The sequence below is a fragment of the Astatotilapia calliptera genome, chromosome 7 (genome assembly GCF_964374335.1).
Source record: "Astatotilapia calliptera chromosome 7, fAstCal68.1, whole genome shotgun sequence".
In the NCBI taxonomy this organism is placed as follows: Eukaryota; Metazoa; Chordata; class Actinopteri; order Cichliformes; family Cichlidae; genus Astatotilapia; species Astatotilapia calliptera.
Genome location: NC_137428.1, coordinates 29,747,074 through 29,772,429, shown reverse-complemented (window position 1 = coordinate 29,772,429; position 25,356 = coordinate 29,747,074). Strand labels below are relative to the sequence as shown.

Genomic DNA, 25,356 nt, shown 5'->3' with positions numbered 1-25,356 from the left:
GGAGTGCTGCTAAAGAGAAGGCTGGGTGCTTAACATTACGGTACAGGGAAGCTTGAAATCCTAACCTTCTAATCAGTCATCCAAATGTTTCTGAATGAATGTTTCTGCTACTATTGCCCATAATATGGATCGCCACTGTGCGCACTAAAAACAACATATAGCTTTTTAGCTGAACCAAATCAACTTAAAGTTGACCTTCACTTACATTATAAATATGATTTTGCCTGTGTTCTGCCTTCAATCATCAAAGCAATCCCTTCTCCTCTTTCATTTGTGCTATCATAATACAAGACCCATGAATTAAGTACCGCACCATTCCTCACAGGTTTATTTTGAGATCGGCGTGGTCAGTTTACAGACATTTTTTCTCACTTTAACACAGTGTTATATTAAACCATTAAAAAACAAACATTAAAAAAACAAAACAACACAATATGCAGCACCATAGTTTTAAAGGGCAGCAAATAGAGAAGGAACACTGTAGTGTTGTCATGACACCTACTGGCTAAATAAGAGACTGAAGGAAAACATAAAAGGGGCTGTTTTGCCATTTCTAAAACCTAAACCCTGAGGACTAGGAATCTAAATACACTGACTGAAGGTGGTGTTAGGAAGCTGCTGCCTTGTCCACAGAATCGTTTTACTATTATCAAATGAATTCTTTTCATTAAAACAACAGCGTCATCAAAATCCTTTAGAAAGGAGCCTGAGGGGCACACAGGCAACATAAATCAGATAAAACTGACTTCAATGCACACCAGGACATTTGGTGTAGTCACTGTTCACACAGGATCAGGGGCACTATTTTTCTTGAGGGACTTCATGAAGTTCGGCAGAAATGTTATCTTATAAGGATTCTTCTTGTAGTCAACAGCTCTGCTTGTTTCTTCCTTTGATCTGTCTACATACTCTGCAGCAGTTGTGACATTTCTTTCTATGTTGTTGATTAACTCGCCCTGGGAGAAGAAAAAAACATGAATGTCATTCACAAATATGTTACATTAATCTTCATTAAACATTCCCACGCGAGGTAACTTGTTTTACCTGGAGTTCCAGCATCATGGCAGTGTCAACAAATATCTCGTGCAGATCTTTAATGCTGGACTCGAGGCAGAGGATTTCCTGATGGCGAAGTTCAATCTCAGTCAAAGCCTGGCTGGAAATCTGACTGTCAGAGGTGATCTGCGAAAGAGAAAATGCTCAAGCTGTGTTTGAATTATCATATAAATGGCTTCAAACCTACAAAAACTGCTTATCTGAGTAACCCCCCCAAAAAATATGTTGGATTCCACTCACATCAGATATGAAGATGGCAAGATTGTCACGTTCCAACATCTCCTCCAACTCTTTACCTGTAGTGCTTTTATTCACTGAAAGTAACAAAAGATACTAAATAAGTTTCATCATGTTTGTGGAACTTAATTTATTGAACAACAACTAAATAAATAACAGACAAAGACCAAGACTTATTTTGTGCTGCCAAGGATGCCAGTTAGATAGTCACCACAGGATGGTGCAATTACACCTCAACTTCTACTTACTGCTATAATGATTTACATTAGTCTGTTTACTAAACGTACTACTGCACATTTAAATTACAGTGTATCGTACTGTGGAGCAGCTTAAGTACTACACTTAAAAGCAGTTTTCACAGATACACTGCACCCTGTAACTATTCTAGATGTCATCATGGGGAACCGCGTGTATGAGTGCTTATTAAACAGAGGTTCACCCTGCCAGCTGCTTAGTACAATATTAATTGCAGATTTGAAGGAAAAAAAAATCAAATTTAATGGCATTAACATACTGGCAATTACCATAGCATACCTGCCACCTTTATAGGTACACCTATTCAACATCTTTTTAACATAACTCTTTATTCAGCCAGTCACATGGCAACGCAGTGCATGCATTTAGACATGCAGACATGGACAAGGTGACCTGTGTTTGAGCATCAGAATGTGGAAAAAGGTGATTTAAGTGACTTTGAATGTAACATGTTTGTTGGTGTCACACTGGCTAGTCTGAAACTGTTGATCTACTGAGATTTTCCCACACAGCCATCTCTAGGGTTTTTTTAGGGAATAGGCCAAAAAAATACCCCATGAGTTTTCTGGGCAAAAATGCCTTGTTGATGCCTGAGGACAGAGGCAATGGCCAGACTGCTTCAAGCTGATAGGAACGCAACAGTAACTCAAATTATCATTCTCATTACAACATGCAGAAAAACATCTCTGAATGTAGAACACATAGAACCTTGAATGTGATGGGCTGGCAGCCATGAAGAATTAAGGTGAAAGTTAGTCCAGTCTCTTTATTAGATAATAATAAAGTGTATCTAATAAAGTAGTTTGTGAGTGCATGTAAACTGTAAGGCAGCACTGTTTTTAACAGGAATTGAAAGGACAGTTTGCTTTACTGTTTAAATGTACAAAATAACTTCAGACTACAAAAGGAGAAAAAGAAAACTGTGAACATGACGTATAATAGAAAGCTGGTTATAATACTGTGAAGTAGTGAGTCATGAGAAAGAACAATGAACCTGACACTTATTTACAATAGAGCGCTGACCATAAACTGTAGACTGTAAATTGCTGCTCCAAAATGACACCAGCTTATTATCCAAAGTGCTATTACTATGCAAACACCCTCACAGTGACTTACACTAGTGTAGGTTTTCCTGCTAGTAAAGCATTGGCAGAAGCGCCCTCCATTCAATGCAGTATGGACTGGTGTATGAAATAAAATCCATTTACACAACCTGACGTGAGGGTGAGGAGGGACAAGTGCTCCCTTTTAGATTTGGCAACTTACCAATCTCCAGCTGTCTCTGAATTTTTGCCTTGCATTTTTCTCTGAAGGAAATTTGTGCCTCATGGTAACCCTTCATGACTTCAGCAAACCACCGAGTCAAGTACGAGTGCTGTTGAAAGAGAGCCAGAGAACGAAGTGAATCAATTCAAATGTCAATAAAGAGACCTCTGTCAGGAGTGATTTTGTCGGGCGTGTTTGAAACTGCAAAGGAGTGTCAGACAATCATCTTGCACCTGGTTTGTGACAGGAAATAAAACTACTTGCACACCTGGTTATTCCTAATACGTTGGGCTACTGTAGCTCCGGTCTCATCCCCAGGCTTCTGCATTGCTGAAAAACAATCCGATCTAACATGAATACAGGACCAAGTGAAAACTAAACAAAGTCTGCTATGTCACAGTCCTTTTCTGCAGTTACAGTAAAGAGCTCAGTGTTGTTGTCAGCTTGTTTACAAAAGGCATGTTGAGTGGGCTACACCACACTTCCTTTTTACACATTTACAAGTCAAATCCTGTGTTACAAACTATTCCCACTGTATGAGGAACTCAGCTGCACTGATCCTCCCCATTTCATTATATTAAACAATAACAACACAGCTAAATATGCATTATTCATATAAAAAAAATGATAAATTTTATCTAACTGCATGCCAAAAACTTACACTGCATAAAAGCTAATTTTGCAGTGCTTTACAAAAAAATGTGTCCACTTACATTTTAGCCTTGCTTTGATTAACTTAGCATTCTTCTTGGTCTCATTGTTCAGCAACTCCAGCTCATCTTTGTTTCCTGGGAAGAACAAAACAAGTTCAGTCCACAGAGGAAATAACTACTGTGTGTGGTGAATATCACCACAGACAGACACCACGGGTGTCAAAAAGGATTAAGTTTTATATATAGTGCTTTTGTGATGTTCATATTATATCTTCAATTTTAAAAACAGTTGGTATGTTGTACAAAATGTGAATAAAAACAGAATGCATTGATCAGCAAATCTGATAAACATATTTTATTTATAATAGAAAATGTACAATTTAAAATAAACATTACTCATTTTATGTCTCAAATGTCTCAAAATTGGGATAGGACAAGAAAATGTTAAAAAAAAGTTAAATAAAAGGTAAGTGGTACTAAGAAGAAAGAGCTGGGGAACTGACACTGGGTCAGTAACATGAGTAGGAATAAAAAGAGCATCTTAGAGAGGCCAGTGAAATTGCATTTTTGAGTATTAATATTGTCTACTCAAAAATAAACTACAAAATGCACCGCTGCTATAAGCACAACAAGTCATTTCTTAATAACGGTGTGTAAAGAATACCACCACAAGCTGGAGACGGTTTAATTTGAGGTACCTCGTGACCTTTTGCACGCTACACTGTTATTATCTCCATCTGTGGGTGGGTGGGTGTGTGAGTATATGCAGATTTTGAAGCTATATCTAAACTTCCTAAGCATGTTGATCTGTGTAACATTTACCAAGTCTGTTGCTGTACAAACAGCTTCAGGTGTGTTTGTCAAAGGCTGTTTAGACTCTTTGTTGTGTGTGTTTCTTGTTGCTGTTGTGTGACAAGGAGAATTTGAGACCGTTTGAATGCTTCAGCATAACAACAAAGAATTCACTTTTGTCCTTGCTTCTTTTTGAAAATAAAAATAAAAATCAGCACTTACTCTTGTCTTGACTCGGAAACGCAAGGATGGCAGCTTGTCTTCTCCCCACATCCTCTGCTTGACAGGAGATTTTTTCAATGAGGCCTCTCACCTCCCCCACCTACACATGCATGGATGCAAACACTACTGTTACACAGCTTGGAACACACAACATGAAAATATTATATGGGGTATGGTGGTGGGAACTGGTCTGACAGCACACATGGTACTTTGCTTTTGTGAGGCTAACACATTTCTAGCAAAATGAACACACGTTTATCAGACAACCCCTGCCAGAAATTACACATTTAAATGTAATTACACAGTCTATGACAGTTAACCTATGTATTAAGTATTGCCTTTAAAATATTGTACATATGAAATTTGAGCTATTTCAGAAAGAACAGCGTAGCTCAAAGCTGTGTCATGTTTACCATTTTGAAAAAATCCTCCATGTCTTTCGTGGCCGTCATTTCGTCCTTTTACAGGTGAGGAAAAATGACATTAGTCCGTTAAAGAGATCTGAAAAACACCACCTTAACAGGGAAAATCCCTTGAATGTTTTAGCATTAATATCTAATACTAAAAAACAAAACACAAAGCGCGCTGCTGGTATAAGCGAGACAAACTGGATGTAGGCTTTTTTCCGAGAAAGTCTTTTCACTTTAAAAATCTTTTAAAAACCTACCAAACGGCTAACACACGGTCGGCATTACGGTGACTACAACGACAAAAAGAAGAATCCCTCGTAATACTGTTACTTTCGGTATTGGCGATAAGGCTCGGCCTCACCTGCTCTCTGCCCTTCCTCTTGTTAGCACAGCTCGATGAGCTCACCTGTGTAATAAAGTGCGCTGGTACGCAGGCGCGTTACCGTCACAACAAAGCAAACAAAGAGCCTGTCCTGCGGCTAAAGGTACTTTTCTTACGGAGCAGGTGTGGGAGTGATGCACCTGCCGTCTGTTTACTGTAGTTCACCGAGACTTAGCATTAGAACTATACCAGGGAGTGAGATTTAGGGGATTGAAAGGCTTTTCCTACACGGGAGTTAACCAGTACGAATCCCAGTGCTAACATACTGTATGCTGTGCGGTTAACTGCAGCCAGGGCATAGCTTGTAATTGCCCAATACCCACAAACACCTCTACAAATGTTTGGTAACAAGCCCTAGCTAACTGGTTTTAATGGGCAGGTCTTTTTTTTCCTTCAACAATTACTCAAATCACACCGGAATGTGTACATACTGTACACAGAATAGTTTCAGCTATCAGAATAAAATTCAGCTAATGTCATCTGATTAGGACTCTGAGGCTTTACTTGTTCCAGACTCAGGTCTCCAACCATATTCAATGGAATTCAGACTACTATCAAATTACCAATATGCCAATTAAACCTCAGTTTTTGTTAGTGTGCTGTGTTGTACAGCATCTACTCATCTGAAGGTCGCTGGATTGAGCCCTGAATCTTCCAGTCTGCGTGCCAAAGTATCCTTGGCATCCTGAGCTGCCCCCAATGCATCCATCAGAGTGTGGGTGTGTGTGTGAATGTTAGAAAGCACTTAAGCATAGATAAAAGCATTGCATGAATGTGTGTCTGATTGGGTGAACCAGGCTTGTAGAAAGTGCTTTGAGTGTTCGACTCAGTAGAACGGGACTATGTAAGTGCCAGTCCATTTACCATTTAGTCTACAGGTGCTTCTACTGTGAATATTAGTAGCTTTCTAAAAATGATTCATTCTCATAAATATGAAAATATATGAAACAATCTGCTTAAATTTATAAGTGGGAAATCTCAGGTAATGTAGCTATAAGGCACAGGGCACAAGTATGCCTTTGTATCTGATCAAGGCCTTTTAACTCTTCCCCAATCTTTTACATACATAAAAAAATACAAAACTCTTTTGAGGTTCCAGCTTCTTCAGTTTTATATAGTCTTTACATGTTTTTGTTATCCTGCTCATGTATCCTCTGATTTCAACCGTGGTTTTAGCACTTGGATGCAAGGACATATTTTTTGATGTACGTGTTTATGCAGTAAGCTATTTGACTCTAATTTAATAATTTAAATCCCCCAAATCAATGTTTAGGTCTTCTTCATGCTTGTGCTAAGGAGAAAAAGCAGGTAAAATCACTACTATAGTTTAGATATTGTCAAACAACCACTTAATTGACATGTGGTGTTTTTTCCCTAGCCGCATGTTGGTCACCAATTTGTGGGGATTTGAACTGATTAGTATTTCTAGAAAACAAGTTGTTTTCAGGATTACATTATTAAACTCAAGTACTGTGTAGATGTTTCCTTTCCTGCAAATAAGTGAAAAAAACAATGAAATATTTTCAATTCAGTGTATATCTTGAGTAGTTCCACTGAAAAACTTCATAGCAGATACTACATCATGCATGTAGAACAGCTTTTCTACATCCTAGATTTGAAAGATCTTCTGTGACTTGTTTCAGTTGGGCTCATAATTTATTCATGATGCCTGGCTGATTAGAAATTATTATGTTAGCGCACTTTTTTTTCTGTATAAGGAAATGATGCAGATTTCTCCTGGTTTATTTTTCTCCACTCCCTTTTTGTGTAGGTGAGCAAAAAGGGATTCTAAGTATTCCATCCATGCCTCCACCCCTGCCATGTTGTAAACAGAGGTGCTGTTGATGTTGCACTCATCAGTGCCTGCTACTCCATGGAAGATTAGAGGGAAACCCTGGGACCTCGAAAGAGAAAGAATTGCATAGTCCACGTGCGTGTCTCTAGATTACCGTCTTGAGAAATAGTTTACATTTACATTTCCTTATCAAAAGCTTTTCTTTTGTTAAGTTCTCTCCATCATAAAAGATTGCATTAGAAATGCAGGATTGGACCTAACATTGATTGGAGAGGAAAATTAAAGGAGGCCGGGAGGAGGAGCTGGTCATCTGGTTGGGGTCTGAGCTGGTGGGCTGCTCTGCTGCTGCGGTGGCCAGGACGGTCTGCTTGTCTCCACCACAGAGTGAAGGGAACCATCTCCTGGGTATGGGGGCTGATTGCCTCTCTGGACGTATTGGTGCCTGGACCTGGGAGTATAGAGTGTGTATGGGAAGTGAGTATGTGTACGGCGTCTATTTCTTTGTCTCCATGTTGGGTGTGCGTGCGCGAGGGAGGGAATGCATGCTTGTGTCTCTCTGTGTCTCTTCTTCAAACCTGGTCCAAGAGTGTGTGCATGATAACATTTCTATAAAAGTCTTTGATGGTGTAAATGTTCTTTAGAAGGTCAGAAGGTAGGAAATTGAAACAGACTACTGTGTCAGAGTTCTTCAGAGTGGCATGACTGTCAGTATCAGTAGGGCAAGTTCATGTCCACATATATAAAAATACCATCACATACTCATTCATGGAGCTATGAAAACAAACTTGGTATGTAAAAAATTTGTGAATCTGTCACAGTGACTATTTACATAAACGTGAGTTAAGATAGTGGTTTAAAATAACTACCCAAATAAATGTAAGCACAGCTGCCGAGTGGCGAGACTTCCTAAACAGATCATTTTCTTGTATTCAAATCAGTTGATTTTGATTTAATTCAACTTTATTGTCATTACACATGTATAAATACAGGGTAATGAAATACCCTGTATGCATCTAATCAGAAGTACAAAGAGCAGAAAGCGCAATAAGAGAAGATTATATACAGATGGTGGGAATAGTTATGTACATATTATGTACAAATAAGTGAAGCATACAGATGTTTATATTTTTCAATACAGATGTGCTACAGATGTACTACGGACAAATGTAGAGGTGTACTGATGTATTCATATGTAGAGATATACAGATGAACTGTATGGCATAGAGATGTTCTATATTGCTATCCAGATGAGCAGATATACATATGTGCTATGAACAAATATACAGATGTGCTACATATATACAGATGTACCGATGTGTGGTAAACAGATCTACAGAGTGCTATGAATATATCTACAGTAGTGGCAGAGTAGCACTCTGAACATACTATAATAGTAAATAGTGTAAGTTTGTACTAGAACAGAGACTATGTTATGTCAGTGTCCTAAACTATAGCAGTACCCAATGTGAGCATACAGTGAATGTTGAGAATGAATGACAGTCACAGTCATTGTAATTGGGAGGGATAAGGGGGAGGAGGAGTGTAGCAGGTTAAGTGAGTGTGGATAGAAAGGTTCAGCTTGGGACTGAGTTCAGTAGGATGACAGCTGTGGGGAAAAAGCTGTTCCTAAACCTGCTGGTTTTAGTCTGAAGGGTCTTGTAGCACCTTCTGGAGGGGAGGAGCTGGAAGAGTTTATTGGCAGGATGAGAGGAGTCCCTGAGAACGATGCTTGCCCGGTGTAGAAGTCTCTTCTTGTGGACATAATCAATGGCAGAAAGTGGAGTCCCTGTGATGCGTTGCGCGTTTTTCACAACCTTGCGGTCAGCAACAGAGCAATTCCCATACCAGACTGTGACACAGTTGGTCAGGATGCTCTCTATCGCACAGCGGTAGAAGTTACCGAGTATGTCAGCAGACAGGTGGTTCTTCTTCAGTGTTCTCAAGAAAGAGAGGTGCTGGGCCTTCTTGACCAGCGTGGAGATGTTGGTTGAGGACAGATTTTCAGAGATGTGGGTCCGCAGGAACTAGCTGGAAACCCGGTCAACAGCAGTGCCATTTATGTAGATGGGGACATGGGTGTATCTCTTATCCTTCCTGAAGTCCACAATGAGCTCCATTGTTTTGCTGGTATTCAGGATCAGGTTATTGTCAGCACACCATACAGGTAGGTGCTTTACCTCTTCCCTGTAGTCAGACTCATCGTTGTCACTGATGAGACAAATCACCGTGGTGTCATCCACAAACTTGATGATGGAGTTGGATCCATACATAGGCCTGCAGTCATAGGTGAAGAGGGAGTAGAGGAAGGGGCTCAGCACACAGCCCTGTAGAGTGCCAGTGTTGAGTGTGATGGTGGTAGAGCAGTTATGGCCTGACCTAACATGGTGGGGTCAGTTGGTCAGAAAGTCCATAATCCAGTTACAGATAGAGTTGCTGATTCCAAGATCCACAAGTTTAGTGACCAGCTTAGACAGAATAACTGTATTGAATGCTGAGCTGAATTCAACAAACAGCATTCTTGCATAAGCATTCTTGTTGTCCAGGTGTGAGAGTACACAGTGAAGCGCTGTGCATACAGCATCCTCTGTACGCCTATTGCTTCGATAGGCAAATTGGTGAGTATCCAGTGTGGGGGGGCAAGCATGTTTTGCGTTGTGCCAGGACCAGTCGCTCAAAGCACTTCATAACTATGGGCGTGAGGCTACAGGGCGATAGTCGTTCAGGCACATTGGTGATGAGTGTTTCGGCACTGTCACAATAGAGGTGGTCTTGGAGCACATTGGTACTACTGTCTCGGCAAGCGACAAGTTAAAGATGTTGGTAAAGACCCCTACAAGTTACTCAGCACATGTTCGAAGCACACATCAAGGAATGCCGTCAGGGCCAGCAGCCTTGCGAACATTGATGCTGCTCAATGCGTTATGGACATCTATGGTGGTAAGAGTGATGGTATGGCAGTCATCAGAGGGTAGGGTTTTGGAAGACTTTTTCTTGTTGTCAAAACCAGCGTAGGAGTTATTTAGCTCATTGAGGGAGGACACATTCATGGCTGTCTGTGTGGAATTGCTGGGCTTATAGTCAGAGATGGCCTAAATGCCCAGCCACATGTGTCGTGGGTCAGAGTTGACAACGTTCTTTTAAAGCTGGTGCCCCGCCTTTGTTTGCACTTCTTCGAACACTTCCTGTCAGCCGAGTAGCCTGCAAAGCGTTCGGTGTTCTTCTTATTTCATGGATGAGTCGAAGGTTACTGATAAAACAATTGAAATTATGTAATCCTGTATCCAAAAGCTCTCGTCAGGTGTCAGATGTAAAAGCGAGGATGTTCTGAACGAACAGACCTGAAATGAGCAGGAATAACACTGCTAACTTGCAAAATCTGAAGAGACGCAGGGCCTCACGTGGTGTACGCGCCGCCATCATCATAATCTCACAGTTTTATTGCTATAAGTATGACTTACTCTTGTTTTTGTGCAGAGTGGCAGATCTTTTTTCTGCTGAGCCCAATGTTGTTGAAAAAGAAAGGCAAGATATTAAAGCTTGTTTGAAATTAGATCCCACTGCCAAACATATCAGTTACTTCAGTTACAAAGCTGTGATCACACTGAATTTACTGTCTATAGCCACTGTCGCTCCTGCCAAACTCACCAATAAAACAGACTGCAGATACACAATAATGCCTACAGGGCACAAAATGACACTTGTCCTTAATAAGTGTGTCACTTACAATGAAACATAAGAGAACAGAAAAAACAAAACAAAACAAGAACTAATCCACACTTGGACACTGACAACACAAAATCTAGCGAAGATCAGAAAATAATTAAATGCACTAAGTATAAATGAAAAGTAAAATGAGATTTTAAGTCTTATGCTATAGTTTTTATGCACACTTTGCAATCTTTTTCTATCCAAATAATATTTAAAACTGTCAGCTACCGTTACAGCTGCTGTCTCATCTTTGTTTGTGTCAATGTGTCATGTATTTTTGAGTCTCACATGCTGCCTCTTGTTTGCTGGAGCCAATGAAGATGTGGGTCATTGCCTCGGTGTCTGGGTCCCAGGACAAAGGTTAAAACAAAGTGGGACACCTGGTCACCGTCTGCACACATTTGACATAGGTTTGAATTTTGCACAGCAGGATGATGCATCGCAGTGCTACAGGCACAGGTGTAAATAATTAACTGGATGACATTTGAATGACAGTCATTTAGCTGCTTAGATTCAGTGGCCTGTTATGTATGCTGGCTCATGGTCACCACTAGTCTTCCTAATGAGACATTTGTAGCACCTGGGCCTGTGTCTGGGGCTTTCATTTTATATCAGAATGTGCTCAGCTGTTTGTGGATTAACTATAATTCTTGACTCATTTGGTCTTTTAGTAGCTCAGTGGTAGCATCCCTGAAAAATATAAACATGCTCAAACTAAAACAAAAGGGTTGTGTTTTAAAATGTCCCACAGTACATCAAACTTGCTATTGTCAGATGAAGAGTTCTCACAGCCTTCATTCATACTGTTTGTGGTTAATAGTAAACATCCAAGTCAACAGCCACTTTGCAATTGCCTAAGATGAGCAACTGGATAAAGTCTTACAAGTAAAAGGTTCGTAAGAAGATGGGGTTCCTACAGCGGGGAACCATCTGAGTCTTCTGTCTTTCTAAGGGATCAGAATCATTTGTCCGTAGTACATCTGTAGCACATCTGTATTGAAAAATATAAACATCTGTATGCTTCACTTATTTGTACATAATATGTACATAACTATTCCCACCATCTGTATATAATCTTCTCTTATTGCGCTTTCTGCTCTTTGTACTTCTGATTAGATGCATACAGGGTATTTCATTACCCTGTATTTATACATGTGTAATGACAATAAAGTTGAATTAAATCAAAATCAACTGATTTGAATACAGGAAAATGATCTGTTTAGGAAGTCTCGCCACTCGGCAGCTGTGCTTACATTTATTTGGGTAGTTATTTTAAACCACTATCTTAACTCACGTTTATGTAAATAGTCACTGTGACAGATTCACAAATTTTTTACATGCCAAGTTTGTTTTCATAGCTCCATCTTGTTATTTTGTCCAATCTTGTTATTTTGTCCAATCTTGTTATTTTGTCTGTAGGCAATTGCAAAGTGGCTGTTGACTTGGATGTTTACTATTAACCACAAACAGTATGAATGAAGGCTGTGAGAACTCTTCATCTGACAATAGCAAGTTTGATGTACTGTGGGACATTTTAAAACACAACCCTTTTGGTTTAGTTTGAGCATGTTTATATTTTTATGTACTCACTTTTTATTATTGAAAGAAACTCCGTCCCAGGTCTGGTCCGTGGATCGGGTTTCCCTGAGGCGAGGCCGTCTATAAGCAGAGTTTTGTCTTTACCCTATAAGATTCAAAATTATTCTTAAGTAACACTCAGCAATATATTCTCAAGTAGCACTCAGATATGCCGTCAGCGGGTTAGTTACGACATCGGGAGCAGTTAAGAGAACAAAATGATACAGAGACTGTTCAGGTTGCTTTCCCAAAATCAACTCAAGTTTTATTCTTTTGTGCAGCAGAAAGTTCGTGTGTCAACAAGTTTCAAGTTAAAACCATATAAGAAAGGTCCCCCAGCTCTGAAAGAGGCCTTCTACAATCGTATCTCAACATACCTTTGACAGGTCCGTTAAACAATAGACAGTTGGAATCCTTTGTTCTACAATTGCAGTAAGATGCACTCTCAAGGCCTATAAATCTTATACAGAGGTCTCCTACATCCGTGAGTTCTGACACAACCCACATGGTCTTCACATAAACATCTTCTGCAAGAGAGTGATAAGTAAAAGAGTGATTTGTTGGTGTTTTCCCTCCAACCTTAGTATCTACTTTCACACCATAAAATCTTGAGTTGACAAAGCAAGAGAAAATGAGGTTAACATAATGAGCCTTGTTGAGTCACAGAATCTTCTGTTCTAATATCATCAAAAAAAGTACCCAGTACATGCTCCCATAATACTAAAATATCTAACAATTATTATTTGTAAATATGTGTACAAATGGTTGGATTTTTTTTGTACTGTTTTTATCAATAAATCTCAGCAACACAGGACATACACCCATGTGTGTTGATTTCTCCCTAAGATGGCAAACTGAAACACTCCAAGTTGGTGACTTTTGGAGATTTATTTCCCTGGATGATTGAGAATGCATCAGACGAACACAAAAGGAAGTTCACAGCTTTTAGCAGCTCCCCCACCCCCTCATTCACACACCCCCACTCCCCTCCCTCCAGAATTCCCAGGTAACAACCTAATATACATATGAATGACTAGCCAATTTAGCTTCCACTTGGCTGAAGCTAAAGCCTAGCTAAAAGCCATTTGGCTGGTAGGAGGGTTTTAAAGGTAGAAAAGCCAAATGGCTGCTCTCCAGGGCTTTAAGTGTTTTAATGAGGCAGGCATACTTGCACAGATGAGGCCTTGGTAGTATGAAGCTTCTAAGAAAGAAAATTGCAAAATGATTCAAGCTTTTCCAGGTTCCAATTCCAATCCAATTCTAAAAGAGTGTTAACACTGCACACAAATGTATCATCAACCCCCCCCCCCCCCCCCCCCCCCTTACATGTTACCTACATGCTGCCTTGCAAAACGGACCATCTCTGCACGATTGTGTCACTGCACATTTGGCACAGCTTTTAGGACTAACTATTTTCTATCAAACTCACTATCTAACAATATTTAACCTAGAAATAAAACATATAGGTAGCAGATTTCTTACTGGATTTCTACATAACCTTACTCTGCTCCGGGGTACAGTAATATCTATCTATCTATCTATCTATCTATCTATCTATCTATCTATCTATCTATCTATCTATCTATCTATCTATCTATCTATCTATCTATCTATCTATCCATCCATCCATCCATCCATCCATCCATCCATCCATCCATCCATCCATCCATCCATCCATCCATCCATCCATCCATCCATCCATCCATCCATCCATCCATCCATCCATCCATCCATCCTTACTTACTTACTTACTTACTTACTTACTTACTTACTTACTTACTTACTTACTGTGAGTCATATACAGCCAAATTTGATCTGAAATGGGCCAAACCAGTAAAAAAAAATATTGTAAATAAAGTGGAAAAAAAGGTAAAACAATGCATCACAGTTTTTAAACATGACAAAGAAATGCTGCTGTTGTAAAGAAACTGGTTGGCAGGACTCTTTCCTTGCAGTGGGTGATTTGGACTCTTTGGTGGGGCAGTTCTGGTCCGTGGGCCATGTGTAAAAACCCTGGCTTAAACCCAACAAACAGACAGCCTTTCTGTCACTACGTCTCTAGCTACCGTACAGATGACATGCTTTATACAGATGTTATTTCTTAAGGATAGACCTGAACAAATTTATCATCTGACACATTGTGTTGATGGGATCTAATATACATTTGACATGCATCAAGTTGTATATCTTCATATCACAGGATGTAGGCACTTTGGCCACTAGAGGTAGCTTCAGGATTACATTCTAAAGAAGAATAGTGCATTTCCTATTTTCCCTTTGGCCTCTAAGCACAATGCCTGAATCAGCTCTTATAATATTTACTTGACAACTGAAAAATTTGGTGTAATTTCAGGATATCACATTGATGTGTAGATGCAGTCTCAACTGGCAACTAATCAGTAGATGATTTATATCTTTATTTTGAGTCAGCAAGAGGTGCCATACTGTATTTTTGTAATGGTGAAGCTGCAAAAACACAACACATCACAACACTTATAATGTATATATATATATATATATATATACATATACATGTATATGTATATGTATATATATGTATATGTATATATATGTATATACATATACATATACTTAACGTGTTGTGGCGTTAAGGTCATTTCAACGAGATTAACCTGAAAGCACTAGTGGGAACACGACGAATATGACTGCACATTTAAGCCGACATCATCCTAGTGCAAAGACAAGTGGAAGCAGACAAAAAAAGCAAGCATGCTACTAACTTTAGCCGAGTCATTTAGACAGCTGTTAGCACATGATTCTCCTTATGCTGCTGAGAATATAGCCCAGAAGAAGTGGATAGTATAGCTTTTATTTTGGAAAGAGCCATTTCTCTGTAATAAACTCTCTTTTCCAAAGAGGAGTGATTCCTCAATCAGATACAGGGCTTGCAATATCGCTAGCCCGACGTCCCGGAGCTAGCGATTTTTTCAGTCGGGCTACCAAAATCTATCTCTGCCCTGCCCGTCGGGCTATTGTAGGAAAAATATATGTCAATGCTTTTGCATTCTTTCAGAAATGTAGCTGGGTAATTATGTCATTGGCATCAGTGAGCCACTGTCAATATGTGACATATTGAAGTCGCGTTTGAATTTGCGCTCGTTTTTTTGCTTTCACTTTGCAATCGTGCGAACTGTGTATAGAGAGCGACAGTACTGATCTGTGAGTGATGATAATTTGTGCACCAATTCCTCTGACATCGTCTTATTAATCGTTAGCTTACTATGCAAACATGACAAGTGAAATCTCCCGCAGCTTAAACATGTGAGAGGTTGATCGCGCAGAGAATCGCTGAGCTTATGTGAGTGAGTGTGTAAAAGCATTTCAGTTCTGCTGAGCCAAATAAGACAGGTCAGGGTGAAGAAGTGACAGCCAAAGAAAAGCTTACCACAAAACGGAGAAGTTATGACAAATCAGACTATAAGGCAAAAAGAAAGTGCAGCTTTATGGTTTCATGGACAAAAGAATTTCTGTGGCTGCGATATGACGAGCTAAATAACCAGGGGTGCACATAAGTGGTCCACAGGTGCGCATTCGCTGTCAAAAATAAAAAACACGCACAAGGGTTAGGGTTAAATTTAAAAACTGTACTTTTGAGTTAAAATATATATTTATAATTTTAATAAATGACAAATTAAAAAGGCATGAACATTTTTTTGTATCGAAAAAATATCGAACCGTGACACCAAAGTATCGAACCGAACCGAACCGTGAATTTTGTGTATCGTTGCACCCCTAGTATATATATATGTATGTATGTGTATATATATGTATGTGTGTATGTGTATATATATGTATGTGTATATATATGTATGTGTGTATGTGTATATATATGTATGTGTATATATATGTATGTGTGTATATGTATATATATGTATGTGTGTATATATGTATGTGTGTATATATACACATATGTATATATATATATATATATATATATGTGTATATATGTATATATATGTTTTTTTTCCTTTTTTTTTTCCCTCTTGAATAGAAATCGTGCAGGGATAATTACAAGGATTCTCAAAATTAGACTGGCCGCTACACATTCTCTTACAGCCCCTGCGGCAAATCCTGCATTTCCTCAGATAGGTAATTCTGTTGTTTTGGATAGTGTCCTGGCCATGCAATAATGAGCTCATAATTACTAATTAGCAGTCTGACCAGTCCAAAGCTAAAACAGACTTAGCCAGCCAACTGTCTCTGCCAGCATTCTTGCCCCAGCATCTACATCACAGACAACATGGCTCTGTGGGATAATCGTGATGGAGCTTAAGATGTTGTGACTTGCCATTGCAGTGCAGAGGCTGGTGGGACTGCTTCATGGGCACAGTCTCTAGTAGTGTCATACTGAATTAGCTGGACTACTGAATCAGTGGATTGATTGTCTGCTGCTTGGCAATACAGACAGCAGCAGAAAAAGGCAGCTGATGTTCTCAAAATGAGAATGTTTCAATTACATGATTATGTACAACTATGAACTTCTATTTATTTGCTCTGTTGGCCTTTTCATGTCTTAAAGTTAATATGTCAGTTGTGATTTTAAATAAAAAATATTTTACCTAAAATTAGTACAATGTTATGTTATTAATTTATTATGTCACAAATTCTTTTGAAATTAATGCTAAATTATTATAAATGTTTAAAATATGTACAAAATAGCATTTAGAACCACAATAATGGTATGCAGTATGTAAGTAGATTACTTATCAATGCATTTATCAAAACTTCTCTATAAAGCATGTGTAATGGTGACATGGTTTTATTGTTAACAGGGAGGGACTATAACACCTTAACATCCTGCGGAGTGGCGCAGGCCTGCACTTTTTCTTGTTAAGAGATTTCAATGTGAATCAATAATGCTTGCTTGTTGCCAGGTTCAGCAGTGCTTAGTAGTGATTTCGCGGACTGGTACACTCAGAGTAGACAGGCAGGCAGCTGGGAAGCAATTTTGCTACATCACTGATGATGAGTCCCCAGTGAAGCAGCAGCATGAAACCAGCGGGGGAAAGTCTATTGGGTATTACAGTGGGGCAAAAAAGTATTTAGTCAGCCACCGATTGTGCAAGTTCCCCCACTTAAAATGATGACAGAGGTCAGTAATTTGCACCAGAGGTACACTTTAACTGTGAGAGACAGAATGTGAAAAAAAAATCCATGAATCCACATGGTAGGATTTGTAAAGAATTTATTCGTAAATTAGGGTGGAAAATAAGTATTTGGTCACCTCAAACAAGGAAAATCTCTGGCTCTCACAGACCTGTAACGTCTTCTGTAAGAAGCTTTTCTGTCCCCCACTCGTTACCTGTATGAATGGCACCTGTTTGAACTCATCATGTGTATAAAAGACACCTGTCCACAGCCTCAAACAGTCAGACTCCAAACTCCGCCATGGCCAAGACCAAAGAGCTTTCGAAGGACACCAGGAAAAGTATTGTAGACCTGCACCAGACTGGGAAGAGTGAATCTACAATAGGCAAGCAGCTTGGTGTGAAAAAATCAACTGTGGGAGCAATCATCAGAAAATGGAAGACATACAAGACCACTGATAATCTCCCTCGATCTGAGGCTCCACGCAAGATCTCATCCCGTGGGGTCAAAATGATCATGAGAACGGTGAGCAAAGATCCCAGAACCACACGGGGGGACCTGGTGAATGACCTGCAGAGAGCTGGGACCAAAGTAACAAAGGTCACCATCAGTAACACACTACAACGGCAGGGAATCAAATCCCGCAGTGCCAGACGTGTTCCGCTGCTGAAGCCAGTGCATGTCCAGGCCCGTCTGAAGTTTGCCAGAGAGCACATGGATGATACAGCAGAGGATTGGGAGAATGTCATGTGGTCAGATGAAACCAAAGTAGAACTTTTTGGTATAAACTCAACTCGTCGTGTTTGGAGGAAGAAGAATACTGAGTTGCATCCCAAGAACACCATACCTACTGTGAAGCATGGGGGTGGAAACATCATGCTATGGGGCTGTTTTTCTGCCAAGGGGACAGGACGACTGATCCGTGTTAAGGACAGAATGAATGGGGCCATGTATCGTGAGATTTTGAGCCAAAACCTCCTTCCATCAGTGAGAACTTTGAAGATGAAACGAGGCTGGGTCTTCCAACATGACAATGATCCAAAACACACCGCCCGGGCAACAAAGGAGTGGCTCCGTAAGAAGCATTTGAAAGTCCTGGAGTGGCCTAGCCAGTCTCCAGACCTCAACCCCATAGAAAATCTATGGCGGGAGTTGAAAGTCAGTGTTGCTCGGCAACAGCCCCAAAACATCACTGCTCTCAAGAAGATCTGCATGGAGGAATGGGCCAAAATACCAGCTACTGTGTGTGCAAACCTGGGGCCCGTTCTTCGTACCTCGCTAAGTAAGTTAGCCGGATTTGACTGTTGACGATTTCGCGTGATCCTGGATCGTTCGGTTCTTCGAAGCCCATCCGGGACTTGCTGTCATAGCAACAGAGCCGTAAGCGTAAACCTGCTCGGGAGCAGGTTTACTTTATGTAAACAGGATTAGATCGCGGCCACTCAGGTATTTCCGCTTCATGTATACGAAAGCAACAGCGATATTTTACCACTGTTGTACCATAAATAAATAACATCAATGTAACTAAAGATAATGCAGCACTTGATCCTTTTATTGATGTCACACAGATACATACAGGTCATTTCCTAAAAAAGGGAAATGTACTATTAACATTCTATTACATGTATGTGATTATTACAGATGTAATTCAGATTTCAGAGTAGTAATTGCAATTTACTTCGTGTAATCAAGATGAGAGACCACGGCTATAAAAGCGAAGGTGGATTTGGGAAGCCTGTTGCAGCCATGTCCTGTCCGTATACGCGAGCCACCCATTGCGGAAGGTGCAAGATTGATAAGGAGAGTCCTCAGAATCCAGCGTATATTGCGGGACAGACAGGATCCTTTAGCTCAGCGCGACAGTGTGCTCATAGAGAGATATCGATTTTCCCGTGAGGGTATTATTCACTTAACCAACTTGTTGACGAGGGGGTGCAGGACCACCACCTGTCTTTTTTTGCGCTGCCCCTTTTCTTGGTTGCTGTTATAAACAAACAAACAGATTATTTCAGGGTCTCTGTCCAAGAGACGAAAAGCAATATAAGTGATAAATATTACCATTCTGTAGAATATTCTTATATTTCACTTTTACTTGTTCCCATGTTCTAGTGGGTCCTGTTGTGGCTCTAATGTGAAAGGGGATATAATATAACATAATGTAATATAATATAATGTAATATAATATTGGATAATATAGTGTGATATGATAAATCTACCCTACCACCTACTGGTGTTGGCCAGAGGGGCCGATGGCGCGATATGGCAGCCTGGCTTCTGTCAGTCTGTCCCAGGGCAGCTGTGACAGCTACCAGTGTGTGAATGTGAGAGTGACTGAATAGTGGCATTGTAAAACGCTTTGGGTGCCTTGAAGAGCGCTATATAGATCCACTCCATTATTATTGTTATTATTAAATTACTTACGAGTTTAATTTGTCAGCAACTTTCTGCCAGCCCTCTCTCCTTGCTTTTGCAGCCTTTGCAGTGTTCCCTTGCGTTTTAATTAGACTCTGAAACTCCTAAAATCCCTCACTCAAGAGTTCTTGCTCTGCTGCCGAAGAATACCGAGCGCGCTCCTTCGACATTTTCGCCGACCAATCAAAGGGTTGCCGATCAATGTTTCTACTATCGATGCGTAGCCCCTGTTGGGCCACCCAGTGATCTCACATTACTTCATCCAGCTATACTAATCGTCAACAACAGGTGTGTTCGGGGAACCGGAATAGCGAGCTCAGAGTTAGCGCGATGATTTGATCTTGGATGTAGTAAGCGACGTACGAAGAACGGGCCCCTGGTAAAGACCTATAGTAAACGTTTGACCTCTGTTATTGCCAACAAAGGTTATGTTACAAAGTTTTGAGTTGTATTTTTGTTATTGACCAAATACTTATTTTCCACCCTAATTTACGAATAAATTCTTTACAAATCCTACCATGTGAATTCATGGATTTTTTTTTCACATTCTGTCTCTCACAGTTGAAGTGTACCTCTGGTGCAAATTACTGACCTCTGTCATCATTTTAAGTGGGGGAACTTGCACAATCGGTGGCTGACTAAATACTTTTTTGCCCCACTGTATATTTCAGGTTACCTCTCAATCTTGTCAAAGCAGAGAATTAAAATACACTGACAAGTTCCGACTCTCACCTGACATAAAAAAATCCAACAAAACAAAAAAACCCAATAAGCAATTATAATTATAATTATACTGTTGCGTTATGTACAGCATACAAAATGTAGAGGTCAAGGTAAGGGGGTTATAGGAGTCTCTGTAGAGGAGTATCTCTTGCTCTGCTTCTCTTTTACAAGCTTACATAATTCAACAGACACACACCTCTGCTGTTCCTACTCCTTCTCTGGTGCCTCCTCCTACATTTCAATGAGAAATTTCATTATCTATTAAAATACCACAAGGCATACACTTATGTGGTGATTTTCTCCAGTTCAGGAGGTAACTGCAAGCAAATTTAAGCCCCCCCCCCTACACACATGAAGCGGTTGATTTCAAGGGTGCTCAGTGCAATCAGTCTTAAATGTTTCATGATTAAAAGCCACATCTGATATAATGATGTAATGCTCAGTGGGAGGACAACAACAATAACACTGGCAGGTTGAGCTGCTGTGAGGCCCCAGTACAAAATCACAGTAAGGTTTTTATGAAAATGGAAATGCTCTGGGCTTGTCAATCAGGGATGGTCAGAATATAACAACCTTATTTGTGTAAGGTTGTGGAATATACATTTATACATTGTATACTTTGTCTACTGTGTAGTGGCTCTATAGCATTGTGCTTTACATATTTGCCTAACAAGTAAAGATCCCTGGTTCGGGTGTAAAAAATCTGCCAAATCAAACATGGTAAATAGGGGAGCAACTGAAAATATCTTTTTTATAATTTATCTACTGCTGCTCAAGTTATTGACTTCCTGTATTTCCCAGAATGAACTCCAGCATCTCCCATTGAACTGGCCCAGGCAGGGGAGTTACTGTTTCAAGTGAGATAAAGCATGTCACAACCTTTAACAGGTGGAATCGATTAGGGATGGCGATTCAGATGTATCTGTTTCTCTAATAATGGATTTCTCACTGTGTGATTATTAAATGTCAGCAAAGAAACAGGAAACAAGGAACAAAGCATGGTTTGATCTTCTACACAGAGAAAAATCATGCCTCCAAATGTCAGCGTGGAGCAAACTTAGTTAATCGTTACATATTTTTAAATAATAAATAATTCCAATCATCGTTAATCAAATAATCTATCAGTATTATTTGACATTTAATGAGCACTGTTACAAAAATCCCTTTACAAAACAGACTCATAACTTCAGTCAATATGCTATATACAGTATATCAGCAGGATCAGTGATTTTTAAAGAAACCTGTTGCAGGCAATCACCTGCCCTCTGGTGGATTATCTGTTAACTGCAGTCAGTAATAGGCATTTAAATGAGCTATCTGAATTGCATAATATTTGCTAGGGAAATATGTCGCCTAAAAAAGTTACCATGGTTACATGTTTACATTGGTTACTGATCAATTCAGTTTGAAGGCAGTGATTCAACTTAAAGTTCTTTTTAGTTCGTTGTTATTTTTTAAAATATCTGATGTTTATTGTAAAAAATAGTGTCAAATAGTGTCATTTTATTGTATTTCGTTATTCAATTTTTATTTAAATACAATTTAAACGAATTGTAGATTATCATCTTAAACATTTAAAGAGTAGAGTATACTGCTCTCATCATAATGGCTGCAAAACAAGATGAAACATTTTTATTTATTCACTTATTTTTTACTAAATATTTTTATGACCAATAAAGTGCCAAAAATCCCTGATGGATCAGTGACTGTGATGCAAAACAAATATATATTTGTAAATGATTATGTTTTTATTACAGGGTTACACAGTTAAATTGACATGGCAGTGATTATCTTTCTTTCCTGGATGAGTGTGGAAAGGAAAGAAGAGGGAGCTCTGTTGTCAGAACAAGTTTGTACAGATAATTACTAAAGCCATTCACACTGCCACGGCAAATTCTCTAATTAATCTTTGCATATGAAGTGTCTTGAGTGTTTCTTCCAGTTAACTGAGCCAATTAGGAACTTAGTTAGGAAATAAATAACTTGCTTCGTTACCATTGCTGACCTCACTTATTGTTACGGCGAGTATTACCAGTATCACTGATTAAAAATCTTAGATTGTTTATTGTAGATTGTTTAAACACACAATAATAACATGGACTGAACCACCACTCACAACCACTAGCACTTTATATAGCCTCTGTAGGAATTATATCTCACTCATCTTAACTGCACTACTGTATAGTTCTGTGTAAATAATCATTCTGTAAATTTGATAATTTTTAATCCTACAACTGTTTACAACTTGCATAGTTCCCATTTCTGTATAGCTGTATATCTCAGATTTCTGTAAAGTTATTTATTTCATATTCTGTATAGTTTTTCAAATTTATATCCTGTTCATAGCCTGTACATAGCTTGTACTCACTACAGCCTGTACATAACTATAGTTATAGAATATTCACAACATACTTCATACCGTGTACATTATAACATACCATAATAGACCCATTTCTGTAATATACTCACATATCTATATTATTGCTAATATATATTGTAATATATCTATATCACTAAAGCACTTCTGGATGGATGCAAACTGCATTTCGTTGCCCTGTGCATGTGCAATGACAATAAAGTTAAATTCTATTCTATTCTATTCTATTTACTTTTCTTACATACCACAGCTCTGTCAAATGTGGATTTAAACTACTTCACAAAGCCACTGCACCACACCCACATAGAAAAACAAGAACTGTCTACCAGGCTGCTGGCATATAGCTAGCTTAATATAGTGACTCCAGTCATGCCTCCCAGGATTAACAAAATCTCCTGCTCTGACTAAAATCAGCTGACTTAATTCTTTGCGACATAGATTCAAAAAGGCACTAGCATCATTATGTGTTATCCTGCTTGAAGCAGCCATCAGAAGATGGATAGATACACTGTGGACTCATGTAGGCTGTGGTATTCTCAGTTAATAATTACTTTACTCGAGATTCCCACCCTCCTGTGTGAATATCGCAGCAGAAATTGAAAGTCATCAGATGCAGCAAGGTTTTTCAAATCTTGTGTTGTCCAATTTTGCTGAGGCTGTGAGAATGTAGCCTCAGTTTTCATTCTCTGGTGTGGTCTTCTGCTATTGTATCATCTGCCTATATGTTTGATGTTTTATGTGTTCAGATGTGCTGTTGTGTGTTCTGCATACCTTGATTGTAATGACTGTTTAGTGGAGTTGCTTTTAGCTTCGTATCCGTTTGAAGGCCATTCATCTCTGTCCTCAGGGATCAATAAGAAGCTCTGAAGCTCTGCTTGCGCTTCAGCAGTACGCCTTCACCATGTGTAAACGCCTAAATGTTCTGCTGCTACCATGTGATTGGCTGATGATGAGACGTTGAACAGGCTTACCTAATGAAGTTGCTGGTGAGTGCATTTTTTCTTAAATTCTCCATAACCCCAGTTACCACTTTATACTATGCTGGACATTCAAGACCAAATGTGATTTCACCACACATTCAATATCTGTTGATATTACACACAAAACTCTATCAGTGCAGTTAATGCTTAAATAATCTACTCATGGGAGTCCAGTCCAAGAGCACAACACTCTTCATTAACTTCTCTGTCACTCTTCTAATAATGTGTTTTGTGGATTAAATTGCATGCACTGACACGCAGGAAATTGAGGTTGTATAGACACAAAAGTATAAAAGCTGAAGATGCACAGTCGTACTCTTTGCGCTTTTTAAATTCACGTGAATGAGTTTTTCTTTAGAGTACTCTCACCTTAGCTGAAGACCTTGTCATGACGAATATAAAGTGCTGCAGCTCATTCAGTTTTAGGATCTGTTTTATCAGAGTCTGTTCAACTAAAAAAAAAGGGAAATCCATCTGTGATCTTACACATGAAATGCATCCCTTTTGAGGTTTGTGATGTAAAATAACAAAGTAGCTAGTTTAAACATATGCAACTGAGATCTATGGCGTTTTCATCAATCACTCTCTGGTAAAGGAGATATACAGTCTAGATTACAAAAGTAAGGCTATATCACGTCTCTGCATTTGCTCCATTGGAGTGTGATGTGAATATAAAACAGGCCTTGCTCCATGCATGCAGCCAAACATACCCTGTTATGTTGTATATAGAAAAATAAATCAGTAAAATGTTATGTTGGCCTAAGTCTCGCAGGCATGCTGGAGGGCAAAGGCAGATAGTGTATCGAGAGCCTTGATGTTTACCTTGCAGAAGGAGATGAAAGCTGTTATTGGTCTCCCCATCGATTTAACTGCCTGCGACTGCTCTGAGGGCCAGTCTCTCAATTTTCTGTAATTTCTAAAGCCTTGAGATGAAAATTCTATTAATTGAAAAAAACAAAGAAACCAACCCATAATTGTACCACATATTGACACATGCGGTCTAGTGTATGATTATTAGCAATTTAAAATAATTCTGAATTATTTTTGGCTGCTGCCTGCACAAATCACGACAAAAAGGCATCTTGGCTCGCCCCAGCTTTGTTACTAAAAGCCATTTTTATGCTAAGTGTTTTCTCCCAGGCAATCTGGCTTTCACACTTTCATCACCTTTTATAACAAGCCGTGAATACCATTTACGCAAATGGCACAGGATTTCATCTTTGGCATAAAACTGCAGAAGTTTTTGTGCTTTCCTTTTAGTATCAGAGGAAACACTCTGGTATAGCTTTTCTTCCATAATTCTCTTCAATAGATTTCATAATTTATCACAACGCATTGCAGTTAAAAAGTCGAAATGACGAATAGCAGCAGAACAAACAAACCTAGAGGAGGATGATTATG

At 39.3% G+C, this 25,356-nt stretch overlaps 1 protein-coding gene and 1 long non-coding RNA gene across 5 annotated transcripts; both read right to left on the bottom strand.

Moving 5' to 3' along the window:
• Positions 1-300: 300 nt before the first annotated feature.
• On the bottom strand, positions 301-5,357 carry LOC113025913 (syntaxin-2-like). 4 transcript variants are annotated; one of them, XM_080304383.1, is made up of 9 exons: positions 5,253-5,357; positions 4,895-4,939; positions 4,482-4,581; positions 3,528-3,602; positions 3,083-3,156; positions 2,815-2,923; positions 1,297-1,370; positions 1,045-1,182; positions 301-956 (listed from the first exon to the last, which is right to left on the bottom strand). In XM_080304383.1, exons 2-9 carry the CDS (start codon positions 4,931-4,933, stop codon positions 783-785), a joined length of 783 nt encoding a protein of 260 aa, XP_080160509.1. In that variant the 5' UTR covers positions 4,934-4,939; positions 5,253-5,357; the 3' UTR covers positions 301-782. The 4 variants fall into 4 exon arrangements, with proteins under 4 accessions (XP_080160509.1, XP_026029938.2, XP_026029939.2 ...); XM_026174153.2 differs by having other exon boundaries at positions 3,083-3,144; positions 5,253-5,356; XM_026174154.2 differs by having other exon boundaries at positions 3,083-3,144; positions 5,149-5,281.
• A 13,637-nt stretch (positions 5,358-18,994) lies between these two features.
• Positions 18,995-20,060, bottom strand: LOC145430054 (uncharacterized). Its single transcript, XR_013910458.1, has 2 exons — positions 19,885-20,060; positions 18,995-19,444 (listed from the first exon to the last, which is right to left on the bottom strand). It is a non-coding gene; the product is annotated as an uncharacterized LOC145430054 (long non-coding RNA).
• Between the last annotated feature and the right edge of the window lie 5,296 nt (positions 20,061-25,356).

What these genes read in the sequence shown, in the direction of transcription:
- LOC113025913 (XM_080304383.1), bottom strand. Translation starts at nt 4,933, where the DNA reads ATGACGGCCACGAAAGACATGGAGGATTTTTTCAAAATG. An exon ending in TGGAGGATTTTTTCAAAATG is followed by an intron (nt 4,582 to 4,894) that starts GTAAACATGACA and finishes ATGCATGTGTAG; the next exon opens with GTGGGGGAGGTGAGAGGCCT. An exon ending in TCAGAGACAGCTGGAGATTG is followed by an intron (nt 1,371 to 2,814) that starts GTAAGTTGCCAA and finishes TGTTACTTTCAG; the next exon opens with TGAATAAAAGCACTACAGGT.